The sequence below is a fragment of the Zeus faber genome (assembly GCF_960531495.2).
Source record: "Zeus faber genome assembly, chromosome: 15".
Taxonomy (NCBI): Eukaryota; Metazoa; Chordata; class Actinopteri; order Zeiformes; family Zeidae; genus Zeus; species Zeus faber.
In genome coordinates this window covers 17,254,569-17,270,943 of record NC_137194.1, presented here as the reverse complement: position 1 = coordinate 17,270,943, position 16,375 = coordinate 17,254,569, and the positions used below count along the sequence as shown (strand labels likewise).

The window sequence follows — 16,375 nt, the reverse complement described above, 5'->3', positions numbered from 1 at the left end:
GGACAGCAGTTTAAGAGCTGAAGCTCGGCCTATACGACAATTTCAGAGTACAGTTAATTCCACACCATTATCATGTAAATACTTATACTTGAAATACGTTAGTCGCTAACCACTTTTCTTAATAAAAGTTACCTTGAGCTAGAAGCTTAATCTTTTGTCAGATGATTAGAGGTTTAGAGCTGTTCATGGAGCTCAGAGCAAAACCCAGAGCATTCCACCCTCGATCACATCTGCTACTACAATAATATTGTCATGGGTTCCTGGATGCAGTTTACAATCTCATTAATTCCTCCATATATGCTTTATTATTTAAGTCAGAATATAATTGGGTACTCATTCCATTGGGTAGAAAATAAAACATGGGTTGTAAACGATGAAGAATTGGACACAATACCACATCTGCCCAGCAGAGGGCAGCAATGGTATGCGCTGCAATGTTACTTTGTAATTTCAATCCAAGCTCTTTATCCACTATGCTTCTCTTCGGTGAAAGGTTGAGAAGTTATCTATTTATTGCAAATACCACAAGGAATGATCTGCAGACCTGGACGGATACAAATGGTGCCAAACCACACTGCTGCTCTTTACCGCAGCGGTTTGACATTTAAATTAGTTTAAAAATCAGCTTTAGCTATTCCGGAAAATAAAGACCATGGACTGGCTAACACAATTCCCACTTTATTGTGAAAAATAGACATTTGTGAATGTCCTGGTCCTCAAGTGAACTTTATTTACCGTTTAATGAAATAAAAACAGAAACTTTGCCAACTTGGCAAACTAATGGTCAAGAAGCATAAAAGGAGTACAAACTGTCCTTAATATGCAATGTGACTGGCAGTTAGTTGAGGTGTGCTATACAAGCTTCAATGCACAATGTACATTATTAAAAATACATTTACAAAAGTTTTAGAAAATTGCCATTTTATTTACAAAATGTGAAACTAAATTGTCAGTTGTAGAGGAACAGAACAGCCTAATGTAAAGTCCACTCGTGGCTCAAAGTGCCGCTCAGAGCCCCATCACCAAGGGGAGATGTGGCAGAGGCGGATAAGAGAGATTTAATTTGCCGATGCATCGCAACGCATTTCTACCAGGCGGGCGGCTGAAATCATTCGTTTCATACTGTTTGGGGTACCTCAACCATCTCCCGAGTCGGACTCGGGGACCTTCCAGTCCAACTTGCGTCCCTTCTCGTAGAGTCCCTTCAGGACCTTCCTCACTTCGTCGGACCCGCCCCCGCGGCTCAGCTCCAGGTACTTCCTGTAGAGCTGCAGCGCAGTGCGGGCGTCCTCGATGCTGTCGTGGGTCTCCCCCTGGATGTTGAGGTCTGGGGAGCGGACACGGACAGGGAACGGCGTGAAACGGGCGACAAGGCGGCGTCCCGGATGGTTGCAGAGCCTCCCGGGAAAAAACACTCACCCAGGAAATACCACGCCAGGAACCGGAGGGAAATCATCCTCTTGCGGGGCATGTGGAACAGGTACACGGTGTCGATCACCTGGTCTTTCAGGACCTGCGGCAGCAAACGGACGTGCTGTCGATACCGGAGCCCCAAACGTCTATTTTATAAGCATACTCATTAGTGGGAGACCCTACCAATAGATTGATGACGCGGAAGTCCTTCTGTAAGCCGTGCCCGACGAAGCGCACTCCGGTGTCGATGAGGAAACGCAGCTTGAGGTAGGTGGACTTGAGCGTGGTCAAGTGCTTGGAGGAAATCTTTGCGTCCAGGTCACCCGGTTTGATGCCGGAATACTGCGTCAGGTAGTCCACCACCTTTGAGAAAGGAGTGGATTAGAGACGCGAGGGGGGGTCCGAGAAATTGGGCGGAAAGGTTATATTTCGCGGTGAACGCAGTACAGGACCTAATGCAGCCCATCGGGTTTGAGGCAGAGCGACGCCCCCACCTGCTCCTGTGTGGAGATGTAGTCGTCGATGAAGGGCACGCCCTCATTGGGACCCTGGCCGCGCACGCACGTGATTCTGGCCACTGACATCTGACTGGGTTTGATGGTGGACTTGGTGCCGTCGCTGCGCAGCTCGGCTTCTTCCTGTCGTTTCAAACGTTGTAGAATTGAGTGAGAAATGATCCGATGTGATTATAATCCACCATTCCATCTTTCTGATTCACTGTCTATTTCCTAAGTTATTGTATAGGACCAGATATTTTTTTTGGACATTAACTATTTTTTTTTTTTTTAGGTCTTTTTTTAATTTGTACCTAATTTTTATTGTGCTTTTCTGTTATTTACAGGTTATATTTGTTGTTTATCCTGAGGTTAAGTGTATATTGCCCTATCTTATTGTGTACAGTCAACTGTTAGGTTCATTGTATAATTTCAAATTTTGGCATGTAGTGCTTTTTCTTTTACATTTGTATTTTATAGTATTGCTTTATTATTATTTTGCCGGCTGTTTTGATGCAAGCTGAAAAAGGTATCTATCTATCTATCTATCCATCTCAATATTCTCACTTGTTTCACCATTTCGGAAAGACAATGAATCAAGGAGCCAGGATATATATATATATATATATATATATATATATATATATATATATATATATATATATATATATATATATATATATATTTTTTTTTTACATACAGTGCTATACCGCACTTGTTGCTGTCGAGCACTGTACGCATCACAATAAAGGGGTCACGATACGTTATGATACTATCAAGATGTATAAAAATTTTTTTTATTGATTTACATAAAATAGTAAAATAATGTGATATCAATATAGGTAATACTACTGTACAAGATTATGGTATTGCTATACAATACCGGACAATGAACTATAACTTTTCTCAACTTTTCTCTCATTATTTAAAGAATGGATAGAATACTGGACAAAAAAAAAATTTAGAAAAATAATAATAATCACGAATCCATCTTTTTTCGGTAGCGGATCAGCGTGTCCTCCGCTGCTCACCTGGTTGAGCGTGACAAACTCCGCATCCAGCCCCACCAGCTCTCCGGCCTGCGGCATCTCGCTGACCATGAGGGGGATGAAGGTGGCGTGGCTCTTCCTCTGCTTCCGCGCCAGGGACGCCTCCGTCAGCAGCACGCTGGCCTCGATGGGGTTTTTAACTGGGACACGGCGGCGGGGGGGGGGGGAAGAAGAAGAAGAAGAAGAAGGAGAAGAAGAAGAAGAGAACAAAAGCTCTGATCAGAAACAAGAGGAATGTTTCTTTTAAGAAACCAATACGAGATGGGGTGGAGCGCATACTGCGGAGGTCGTATTTGGAATGGTAGTTCCTCTTGGTGTAATACAGGATGGCTGGCACTTTCCAGTTGACATCAAATTGGGCCGCTTCAGTCTGTGATAAAGGAAAAGAATTAAATATACAAATATACAGTATATCCTATCTATATACAGACCCCCCCCCTCCCAATCTCTTTTAAAATTAAGGTTCATCAGCAAAATGCACCTTGTCTATTGGCTCGATTAGGAAATCATTGAAGAGGTACCACTGCTGGTGGGTGACGCCCTAAAATAAAGCAAAACAAACAAATTAGGATCGCGTTAACTACACGGTCAAAAATCCTTTTTAAAAAGTCACGAGATAATGGAAAAGGGAAGCAGGATTTGCGGCTCCATGTGGTAACGTAAATATCACGGGTGCAGGATGAAAATGCCTCCGTCCGTCGTCACCTCTTTTCTCTGGTGATACGTCTCGCCCACTTTGATGTGCGCGATCAGGTTTCCTCCGGCGCGCGCGTCCAGGATGTGCGGCACGGTGACCACCAGGTCGTACAGAGACGCTCCTTCAGCCTCCTCCGCCGCGCTCAACTGGACGGAGACATAGCGAGGGAGAGAGAGAGAGAGAGAGAGAGAGAGTGTACCACCACTGAGCTGACGTGCATCAAGTGAATGTACAATAAACAATAGAAATATACCTAAATTGAAAATCTAAGCTAAACAATAAAAAAATTACAATAGTCTCATAACCATAACTGTAAACCTGGAATTAACAAAAAGCAAGAATAAATGGCAATATACACTTCTTCCAACACTAGAATGAACTAGTAGATAGGAAGCATTTGAAATATACAATAACTTAACCATAAACAATAAAATTAACCTAACAATAAGCCAAAAATCAAAATCATTAGCTTAAGAATGAAAAATGAAAACAGCACATTTTGCAAATATACAAATAACCCTATCCCCATATAATCTAGAAACCAAAGAATAACAAATATAATAAACGTAATCTTATCTGACCTAAAAATTTACAATAAAATAAAATGAGGATCTGTGTTATTTCACGGTAAGGGGGCGTGGCCATTTAGAACGCAAGTGTAGTGAATACTGACAGACTGCGGGAATGAGACAGACTGAGAACGGTGATGAGATGAGATGCATACAGTATATACGTATAGTATATATTGTGTATATAGTGTATAGTATATATAGTGTATAGTGTGTATATAGCGTATATAGTATATATAGTGTATACAGTGTATATAGTATATATAGTATACATAGTGTATACAGTGTATATTGTGTATAAAGCATATATAGTGTATATAGTATATACAGTGGGGGAAATAATTATTTAATCCCTCACTGATTTTTTAAGTTTGCCCACTGACAGAAATGAACGGTCTATAATTTTAGTGGTAATTTTTGGTAGGTTTACTATAACTGCGAGAGACAGAATATCAAAAAGAAAATACAGAAAATCACATTAAATAAAAGATATCAATTATTTTGCATTTCATTGAGTGAAATAAGTATTTGATCCCCTATAAAAACATGACTTAGTACTTGGTGGAGAAACCCTTGTTGGCAAGTACAGAGGTCAGACATTTCTTGTAGTTAATTACCAGGTTTGCACACGTCTCAGGAGGAAAGTTGGACCACTTCTCTTTGCAGATCCTCTTCAAATCTTTAAGGTTTCGAGGCTGTCGCTTGGCAACTCGAAGCTTCGGCTCCCGCCGGTTTTCTTTAGGATTTAGGTCCAGACACTGGCCAGGCCACTCCATGACCTTAATGTGCTTCTTCTTGAGCCACTCCTTTGTCGCCTTGGCTGTATGTTTTGGGTCATTGTCGTGCTGGAAGAGCCATCCACCACCCATTTTAACCACCCGGTGAAGTCGACCTGTCCCCTTAGCAGAGAAACACCCCCAAAGCATAATGCTTCCACCTCCATGCTTGACGGTGGGGATGGTGCTCTTGGGGTCGTAGTCAGAATTCCTCTTCCTCCAAACACGGCGAGTCGCATTGATACCAAAGAGCTCGACTTTGGTCTCATCTGACCGCATCACCTTCTCCCAAGCGTTCTCTGAATCATTCAGGTGTTCATTGGCAAACTTCAGAGGGGCCTGTACAAGTCCCTTCTTGAGCAGGGGGATCTTACGGGCGCTGCAGGATTTGAATCCATTACGGCGTAGTGTGTTACCAATGGTTTTCTTGGTGACTGTGGTCCCAGCTGCCTTGAGATCATGAACAAGCTCCCCCTGTGTAGTTCTTGGCTGATCCCTCACCTTTCTCATGATCATTGATACCCCACGAGGTGAGATCTTGCGTGGAGCCCCAGACCGAGGGAGATTGACGGTCATTTTGTGTTTCCTCCATTTTCGAATAATCACGCCAACGGTTGTCTCCTTCTCACCCAGCTTCTTGCCAGTGGTCTTGTAGCCCATTCTGGCCTTGTGCAGGTCTACAGTCTTGTCCCTGATGTCCTTAGACAGCTCTTTGGTCTTGCCCATGATGGAGAGGTTGGAGTCTGATTGATTGATTGATTCTGTGGACAGGTGTCTTTTATACAGGTAACAAGTTGAGATTAGGAGTATTTTCTTAAAGCAAGAGGACTAATCTGTGGGAGCCAGAATTCTTTATGGTTGGTAGGGGATCAAACACTTATTTCACTCAATGAAATGCAAAATATATATATTTTTTTTTTATGTGATTTTCTTTTTGATATTCTGTCTTTCACTGTTATAATAAACCTACCAAAAATTACCATTAAAATTATAGACCGTTCATTTCTTTGTCAGTGGGCAAACTTACAAAATCACTGAGGGATCAAATAATTATTTCCCCCACTGTATAATGTTTATAGTATATATAGTGTATATAGTGTATATAGTGTATATAGCATATATAGTATATATAGTGTATACAGTGTATATAGTGAATATAGTGTATAAAGCATATATAGTGTCTATAGTATATATAGTGTTTATAGTATATATAGTGTAAACAGTGTATATAGTGTATATAGTATATAAAAGGTGATGCGCGATGAGATGCTTGATGCTGAGACGCCATGGTATTGTACGCAGCGTGCAATGCAGACTGGTCAGAGAGCTGGTCGTAAGTCTGAACGGTCGTTAAACAGGTAGGTCCTTAAGTGAGAAGTACCTATAATAATAAGGACGGGTTTCCAATTATGTGAAGTAGATTCATGCCCACTTCTATGTGGATTCAGCATGCAGGATGAGTGTTCGCTGACCCACTCCACAAGGTGACAATGGAAGCAAAGGATACTTAAAGTACAGTATATGTAAGTATATCGGCTGATTTACAGCCATTTAGGTTCCAGTACGTAATGTGGTGTTTCCATTGCATGGTTCCAGCTCAGCTCGACCGGACTGGCTTTAGTACCAGGTACTTTCCCTTCCACTGCAGATAGTACCCCCTGAATCTAACTACTCGTCACTGTTCCTACTGCACGAAACTACCATGACGTCATCTTCAATGCAGTTTCAGACGAGGCTGAAGGCAGCAAGAGTAAAGACTGCTGGAAAAAAACAGAAGACATGTTTGTGCAGGATGTCCTGTGTTTCACAATGATGACGCAGTGATGCAACGGTGCGGTGAAGATGTAGAAGGTCTGATCTGCGAGAAGAGCATGCCGTGATCTCACGAGAAGACGAGAATGAGTGGAGATCAAACATGGCGGCGCCCTGCTGCACGGACTAAAACACCGACAATCAACTCCAACTCAGACAAATAAAGCGAATTGCAAAATATATTTATATATACAGTATATCGACTGATTTAGAGCCATTTAGGTTCCAGTATATAATGCGGTGTTTCCATTGTATGGTACCAGCTCAGATTCAAGATTTTTTTTATTTGTCACATACATATACATACTTTCATACATATATGCAGTGAAATGTAATATATGCAGCTCGATTGGACTGGCTTTAGTACCAGGTACTTTGCTTTCCACTGCAGGTAGTACCCCCTGAATCTAAGTGCTCGTCCAACTGCTGCAGATAGTACCCCCTGAATATAACTGTTCGTCACTGTTCCTACTGCACACAACTACCATGACGTTATCTTCAATGCAGTTTCAGTTACAGGTTTGTGCAATATGTCCTATGTTGCACAATGATGACACAGCGATGCAATGGCGCCGTGAAGACTCTAGCGACAAAACATTCTGACTAAGCGGTAGTGTGCAGGGCTTTCACGTCACCATTCGGTATCGCCTGGGCTTGCTTGGAACCTCGATCGAAACGGGGTACTATTAACAAAAAAGGCGAGTACAGTCGATTCGAGTTGAGCGGGTAGCATGAGGCGGAAAAGCGGCTTAAGTCAATGCCTAAGACCAAAACACCTTGGTCTTAGGCATTGAAGACTGGCAATGACTTTAAAATCATTTCCAGTGGGTAAGACTTCCTCACATGCCCCCAATAACCGGGGAACTACAACCGAATAAACTGATGTGAAGAAGCGCCCTCGCCCACCTCCTCTCCCTCGGACCAGCTGCCGATCTCCAGTCCCTGGCTCTTGCTGATGGACATCTTGAGGGTGAGCGGGATCCACACGCAGCGCAGGTCCTCCGCCCTCGTGTCGAAGGTGAAGCCCTCGGTGCCGCACATCTCCTCGCCGCTGGGCACAGGAACACAGAGAGTCTCGAATCGGCATTTCAAAAAAGGAATTTATCTCAATTTGTTAAAAAACAAACAAAAAAACTTTATCCAGTCGATGGTCTTTACTCTTGGCACCACTCGGTGGGCAGGGGGTGGGGCTCTTTGGGCTTCAGGGGTTCCTTGGCCTCCTTTTTCATCGCCTTGTTGAAGGCGTACTGCGAAGACACAACGTGTGTGTGTGTGTGTGTGCGTGTGTGAACTGTTAGGAACCAACAGTAGAGCGGTCACATTTATGGCATAGTCCCCTGATCACAACTACTTGAGGTAACAGCAATCACATTGTTAAATCCCTTGATTCAAGATCATGTTCACATCCAAATTGTGCGGGAATGTGTCTACCCGTGTCAACTGTCTACCCTGGTTTTTATCCTCCAATATTTATGAAAATTCTCCAATAGTGTATTATCACACTATTACAAGCTTAAACTATGAGTGACACGAAAGTGGCACAAAATGAACAAAAAAGAAAATTCAATGACTTGTATGACAAGTCTCATCAATTAAAATGTCATGAGGCGGCCCTGACTTAACGTATGAAAGCACAAATTCTGCACAACCGCAATTTTGACAAAGATACACGGATACAAGGCTAATTTTAGTCAAAAAAAAAAAAAAAAAACCTCAAATGTGGTGTGCTCTATGCACTGTAAAATAATGATATAATAATAATCAAGTTCATCACCTCTGCCTGGGCTCTCCAGAATTCGGCTTCTTTGGTGCTGTTAACTTCACAGTTGATGACCAGAACATCAGGCAGACATCGAATGTTGCGTGTCTGGATCTGGTTTTATTAAAAAATAAAAAATTAAATTAAAAAAAAGAAGCCAGAAGTTATTGAAGAAGCTAGGCTCAGAGAGAGAGCTCCGTCAATCTATTCCTTATTTGTTTTTGAACAGAGCCACGAACCGTGGGCTGGTACTTCTCACAGTTCTCACACCACGCCTGAGTGCTCTGCTCCAGACAGATGCTCTTCTTCAGGATCTCGGCAAAGTCGTACTCTTTTATCGTTTTGTCTGCGAGGACATAAAGGTGTTATTAATGGAGCTGGGATGGATCCCTCTTCTATTGGACTTGAAGAGTCTCCGTGCCGGAGTCCCGAGTTCCATGGCCGGCGTGGGAGAGCTCACCGTGGGAGTTCTGCTCGGGGTAGTGCATGGTGAAGAGCAGGGTGAGGGAGGAGCGCACTGTCTCTTTGCCGCAGCGACACAGGCTGCTGTTCTCCACTTCGCACCCAAACAGACGCCCGATGACTGACTCGCCGGACGAGCCCAGAGCGCTGTGAGAGAGAAAAAAAAAAAAAAAAAAAAAAAACAGGATCGAGACGACTCAAGTTTCCGAGCCGGTGCATTGTCAATAACAACAAGAAGATGTCTCCTAGAAGATGGCTGGTTCCGGTAGACTAGAGAATCTTTCAGTGTTAACCGCTGATCCCCTCCATGGAGGATATATTTCATTTAGAATTAAACTGACAAACAGACTAGGGCAAAATATAACTACCTAGCCACAAAAAGATCTAATTTCAGCCCTTGATGGTAGACTACTATCATTGCATGTTATCCATTTCCCCATGTACTATTCTGCCATCGGTCTTAAGGGGCTTTCACATAGGACGTGCTGCGCTCCAAACCCCATTGTTGTGTATTGCTTGCACCAGGACAAGACCAGGGGTACAAATGCAGTGGAGATTATTTGAAATATGGCCAATAAATATTACCTACAAGACATGATCATGACTATTCCCCGTGTCACAGTCATTAAAATAAGATACGGTTGTGTGAAGTCATTTCAGGTGACAACGGTTTTGCTGTAGCAATAATATAATATGTAAATATAATAATTGAACATAATATCACATACAGCCCAACCAAACTACATAATACTTAACCTTTCTTTTGCATCCAGAACACCCTGTGACTGTGTAGTCGCGCTGCAAGTTAATCTTTGGAGAAACAGCCCTCGGTAAAAACCAGGAATGGGAACTAACCTGCTGCTGGCCCCCCTGTAAGCCTGCGGACCCTCCTGCTCCTGCGTCTCCTGGTGCAGCTGAGTGAGTATGAAGCGATTCCAGCTTTGTATGAGACGGCCCAGCCTGGCCTTCCCCGTCTGCTCGTCCGAGTCGGCGAGGATCAGGCCCAGGGCCGAGGCCTCCGGGATGGTGCGGAACGCCCGGAGGAAGTTGCTGGCCTGAGAGAAGAGGAGGGAAGGCGGGGGAGGAGTTTGCGTCACGCACGTAAAGTGGATTTGAGCCTTGGCGGCGCGATGAGCTGCTCTGCGTTGGTGCTCACCTGACAGGGATCCCCTCTGGACAAGTCCAACATGTGGAAGAGGAAGCCAAGCTCACAGGCCAGACAGAACTCCTTCTGGCACAAGTGATTCTGCACCAGGCAGCGGATGGGCTCCAGGAAATACAAGACCTAACACCACAAGCCATGACGGTAAACCTCAGCTTAACCAAACAGGGTTCATAACATTTTCAGAAAGAAATATTTTGAAACGTTTGACCAGCTGGTGCTCTACCTGTATCATGCAGTTACAGTAAGCGTTGGGGATGTGAGGCTCCAGGCCGGCAAACAGGGTTCTGTTGTAATGTTTGAAGTCAAAATCCTCGAGTCCAAGTTTGGAATATTTGATGGTAACCTGTGGGTTGTGTTACCAAAGAACCTTATCTTATCACGTAATTACCGCAGTTATAAAATTACAACGTCAATGAGAAAATGCCTTTGCTTTTCTCAGGATTTGCAACTAACATGACTAGAGTAACATGAATGAAGTACAGACCTTTCTGTACTTTTTGGGAACCATGTATAGGTGCGGCTCTTCTTCTCGACCGATCGGCGACTCAGGGACCTGGTTGTAGCTATCATAATCCAGCTCTACTTCTTTAATCTTGTATGGAACCTAAGAGGAGACAAAAGGAAAAAAAAAAAAAAAAAAAAAAAAACAACAACACATTTTTAAACCCACAAAAGAGAAGAGTATCATGGAGTATCATTGTAGATTTGCTCAAAATCCTAATTTCAACTTCTGTGACGTGCCTGATTCCGAGGTCGGGCGCGTGGATTGGCTGCGTAGCCAATAAAACCAACGGTTTTCATTGTGCGCAAAATCTCGGCGTCCACCTGAGGTGCCCGTCTATAGGAAACAAAAATATGGTATTTCTTCATATTTTCTGTTTCTAAAAGAAATAAAAATGTTATGCAACTTTTGGGAAGGAATCATGATGGACTAAGCCGAACCTGGGACTGGGAGTTGCCAGCACGGCGGGCCAGTCGGACAGCAGAGCCTCCGTGCTGGTCAGGGGCATCGGGATAAGGGACAGGGGCAGGAGGTCATGGCTCCAGTCCAGCTGGGGCAGCGAGTCCACGAGGCAGGGCAAGGCAAAGTCTGTCTCCCGCGAATAGTCGTTGAATGACACTTCGGGGGCATCGGACCAAAGGTGCACACATCCCCCGGAGTCCCCAAAGGCCAAGGCTTGCTTGCTGGACGACACGTCGAAGCTCATCAGCAACTGGCCCACGGTGTTCACATGGAAAATATCTGCGACGTTGGCAAGTCCAGTGGGCTCACAGAACTGGCACTGACCTGGTTGGGAAAACAGTAAAGGGAAATCATTATTTTTAAACAGTAGGATAAGGCCTTGACACTTATCTCTCCATAGGCCGAACAAAGAAGGAATCTCGGAAGTTAGTGGCGTCAAAAGAGCAAACATGATATCCAGCCAGAAAACCGAAATGCGAGATAATGAAGCTGAATTCGGACAAATTGTGTTTTCCGCAAAAATATGCACAGAGAAAACATCCCCTTCTCCACCGGTCACCTGACTGAGAGATGATCGCCAGGCGGGACGTGTAGGTCGGAATGAAGCGAAGGAACAGCGGGTCCACGTGCACCTGCAGCGGGGTCACGGCACGCATCATGCGGAGGTCGTACACCATGAGGAAGCGGTCGCACGCCAAGCCGTTCATCCCTCTGCTGGAGAACCCGCACGCGGCGAGCAGGTTCCCGTGGACGTCAAAGTCCGACAGGCTGCCCGAAAAGGCGTCAAACTCGTGTTCCGTTTTAAAAGTACGCAAATCCCGAAGGGTCACCTGGTCAGAAGGGAAAAGTTCCGGAACGGACCGGGGGTTCATTTCAGGTACTGCATGACCCAACACAGCAACCCTGCCCAGATTAAGCTGTTTCATCCTCACCCTCCCAGATGTGTGCCCGCAGAAGAAGAAACGATTGGTCTGACGCATTATGGCCACTCCTGGAACCTGGACAGCAAACTGCCAATAAAAGGACAAATGGTTACTCACTTCATACGTTGCCGCCAATGGCTTTGCACATCAGATAAGACAAGATAAGATAAACCTTTATTAGTCCCACAACGGGGAAATTTACATTGTTACAGCAGCAAAAAGGGGACAGCAGGAAATAGAGAGCATATAAGGGTAAGCACTATAAATAATATAAACATATAGAAAAAACACCATGAATAGAGACACACAAATAGACACATCAAAACGTGTCATAGACAGATTTTTACACCAGTTAGGGAAAAGGCATATCACTGTTTCACCTTCTGAGTCTCTTGGACAGCGTTCAAGTCAACTTCAACCACATAATTCTGCAGTCCACCCATGAGCAGCGTGTTGTTATCCGTCATAAGGAGACTGTGCATGTCTACTCCTTCATCCATCCTGGTCAAACACAAACCCTTGTTCAGTCATGTTGAAGGAGGGGGGCCATTGAAAAGCCTCAAGGCTGACACAACGTCCACAAAAATACAAAGAACAGACATGATCCACACGTACAGGAATTAGATTGTCCAAGGCAACTCACGGGTAATCAAACATGACTAGGCCCCCACGGGTGTGGCACTTGAGATTACTTTTAGAGAGGAACAGCACGCCTGTTTCTAAACTGTGAATATGGCGGATGTCATCGGTCGAGTGCACTTGGAAAGATGAATGGCGGCCCATTGTAGGTCCAAAGAAGGAACTCGCGTGGCCCTGAACAAACATGGCAGACGAAATGGGATAATCAGAAGAGTAAGACCGAAATGAAAACACGCTACTACTACAGTTGAATGACTGAAAGCCAAACAATTTAAATAATCGTCTTACCCTGTGGTTCCCCATCCAAAGCATCTCCTCCTGCACATCAAAATGCGTCGCGGTGACCGGGACGCCGACCTCGGCCGCCACACTGTGCAGCTCGGAGAACATCCCTTCCAGGAGGTGCACGGACTCGGGCACTGCCAGGGCCTCTGGGTCCAGCTCCACGCCTTGCAGGAGACTGGGATTGAGGCGCGGGTCCATCGAGGGCTCCATCCCCCCATCTAAGGTCCCGTGAAGGGTCGGTGAGTAGTCGCCCATCCCTGGATCGAGACCTTCAAAGTTCATCATGAGCAAGAACCTGGAAAGCAGGTTGGAGGAAAACAGTTTCCATGATCTGAGTCGTCTTGAAGTCTCTCTCTCTCTCGCTTATTTTACAAAACTATATATCAAATAACCCCAATGCAGGGTATCAGGGAGTTAAGTGTAATATTTTTAAAGACCTGTTTAAGACAAATTATGATGAAATGTCAGTTTGGAGCTCAGATTTTTGGTCATTTCGCTCTCATTCAAGAAAAGGAACTGAGTTCATTTGGGATAGGAACTTTTACAGCAGGTAAATATGGAGCCAAGTATGAGGTTCACACCATCGCACATGTTGACGCAGAAGCACTTGATTTAGCTTTGACAAAAATAAGTGCATGGACAAATAATCAGATAGAATGTTTACGTTCAAAATTCAGACCTCGTGCATTCAAACTTGCACACAATCAAACGGCATCATGTTTGTCAAACTGAATTCAAGGCATTTTGAGACGCAGACACCGTGCAATGACGCCTCCGTATTTTTAGCCGCTTGAAAACGTGACGAACGTAGAACACGTGTTGAACCGATTCTGCAAACGACCCGTTTGTCAACGGGGTGGCACATGTAGCATTGTTGCTATCTCGTCGGGGCTAATCAAACGCACGCTCCCTCAAACATCGGCTGCGTCTTAAAACGCGCCGCTTCAGCCGCGACGCGCGATCAAAATGATTGGAGGGCAAAATTCAACGCGTACCGATTGAGATCGCTGCGAGACGCCGCTTCACGAACAGGACTCCATGGTGGTTCCCTTCACAACAATAACACGAGAGGGGGGGGGGAGCACTTCCGGTTCCAAATGGGGCGTGTTCAACATGTTCAAAAGTGTTGCGAACAGCCCGTCGTGTGCGAGGGCTAAATGGGACGTGTTTCAGAGCGCTACCGTACAGGAGTGATGGAAAGTGTTTGTGAGGACCAAATTAGAAAAATAAATAAAGACATAAGATCATAATAATCAGTTGAGTGATCAGTTTCTTCTCCTTTCTTCTTCTTCTTCTTCTTCTTTTCTTGAACGAAATTATACTTACATTTTATCGTTCACGTATTTATTCATTACTATATTACTTTTTGTATGAAAAAAAATGTTATTGTTTTATAGTTTTTATAGTTTCTTAGAAAATAATAAATATATGAGCGGCCGTATATAGGCTTGATAGCTCCTCTAATACGCAAGGCCCTTTAACTGTCATTTTATATTTTTTATGGTCTCTTCGAAAATAATTAATATATGAATGGCCGTATATATATATATATATATATATATATATATATATATACATATATATAATAGTCTCTTAGAAAACAAGAAATGTATGAGTGGCCGTATATATATAAATATTTTAAAAAATGTGTATATATATATATATATATATATATATATATATATATATATATATATATATATATATATATATATATATATATATATATATATATATATATTCCGATGACCTCGCATAACAATTCCCCTATCGTTTTCGCTTTCTAAAATCTCAGAACAATAGCAGTTTGTTGTGATGATTTCAACTTAATTGGATTAAGGAAATACTTTTTCACTGGGGCAAAGCGAGGACATGAGCGGGAAGTTTGTGACGTGCAGCCAGCCATTACGTTAAATACTTTTTTTTTTTTTTATGGCTGCGATGATTAATCTAATTTCCTAATTCTCACCGCACAGGTGAAATGAACAATATGCCATTGTCTTCCCGTGAAATTCCAATTTCAATTTCAATATCAGCTTGAAAATGTGTGATCAATTTGCAGAGATCTAATGACCTCACTGGATAAATCTTTAACATCACGTCACCATGGCATTAAGCAGATCCCAGATCTGCCCAATAACTGGATTCCATAAGATAGTTCTCAAAATTAAAATATTATATGAATATGTTTGACTCCCACTACTTAAGTCTTTTTTTTAATATGTTTTTTTTAAATAACATATTAATCTATTGAACATTTTTAAAGTCCACCCAGAAACAGTATGCCATTTATTCTGGTGTTGCCCACAACTGAAACTCTTATATTTGTGTCGTTCTATCATTGACGTTTATAATAATTTTGCTGTGTTTTGGAAACATTATAGAACATTATAAGTGTTATTTCTGCCAAGTGAACCACAGTTATTTAATTTACTTCCTATTGCTTATGGAAAAATAACTTTTACATGAATGTTTATGTATATAAAAATAAACCAAGATATTACTGCCATTGTACAAACGATGTTTTTTGCCAACACAACATTTAAAAACATTAAAGCTCTTGCTGGGATATTTTACCCCTGGCTGTTCTATTTGTGGTCACATTATAATGGGAATAAAGTCCAGTTGGTATCGTGCAAATGCAGCTTTTCTCCGTTTGTCCTTTAGGCAAAAAAAAACAAAACAACAACAACAACACAAATAAACAAAATAAAACAAAAAAAAAACGAAATGCAATGCTTTGCGTGGAATGAAGTCACGCCAGCAGGATGCCCCAGGAAAGTCCTGCAGTGACTCACCCGCGGCCGTACGTCCCTATAAACAGGGGCACCGGGGCGCGGAGAGGACACGGCACAGGGAGCGCAGCGAGGCGACCACACGAAGCTCAGCACTGCAAGTCGAAGGAACCACCATGAGTCTCATCCAAATCCTGACCCTGCTCCTGCTCTTTACACCCGCGCTGGGCGCGCCGACCGCGGCGAGCGGCGAGGCGGCGTGCGCGGATGTCCGGCGCAGCTCGCTGGCGCTCAACAGGGTGGCTAGAAATGTTTCCCTCGAGGTTGGTCCTTCTTCTAGGTGTCGACCGTTTACACTGAGGTGTTGTGCTTCCGTTGTGGTATTGTGAATAAAAATGTATTTTTGTTTGTTTGTTTGTTTGTTTCCTGCAGGCACGCAACGGGTCCAGAGATGTGACCAGTGTTTCCAGCAAGGTCTTGTGGATGGAAGCCAAGGACAAGTGTGACCCTGGCAGTCTCGGAAGGGACTCAGGGGTAAGCTTCACGACCCCAATGAAATGACCTTTAAATCACTGGATCTTCCCATTTTTATTGCAGCACTCCAACATTACAACTTGTGGAATACCTTGTGTC

The 16,375-nt window shown here is 43.5% G+C and overlaps 1 protein-coding gene across 1 annotated transcript; it reads right to left on the bottom strand.

The window, feature by feature from the left end:
- Positions 1-662: 662 nt before the first annotated feature.
- Positions 663-14,078, bottom strand: pan2 (poly(A) specific ribonuclease subunit PAN2). The gene is made up of 25 exons (XM_080015431.1): positions 14,003-14,078; positions 13,011-13,302; positions 12,727-12,896; positions 12,464-12,584; positions 12,093-12,170; positions 11,720-11,990; positions 11,139-11,484; positions 10,938-11,034; positions 10,681-10,800; positions 10,420-10,539; positions 10,188-10,316; positions 9,887-10,086; positions 9,030-9,178; positions 8,809-8,915; positions 8,585-8,683; positions 7,969-8,057; positions 7,717-7,861; positions 3,662-3,799; positions 3,438-3,497; positions 3,236-3,326; positions 2,939-3,096; positions 1,908-2,051; positions 1,597-1,776; positions 1,420-1,513; positions 663-1,327 (listed from the first exon to the last, which is right to left on the bottom strand). Exons 2-25 carry the CDS (start codon positions 13,290-13,292, stop codon positions 1,137-1,139), a joined length of 3,579 nt encoding a protein of 1,192 aa, XP_079871557.1. The 5' UTR covers positions 13,293-13,302; positions 14,003-14,078; the 3' UTR covers positions 663-1,136.
- Positions 14,079-16,375: the final 2,297 nt, after the last annotated feature.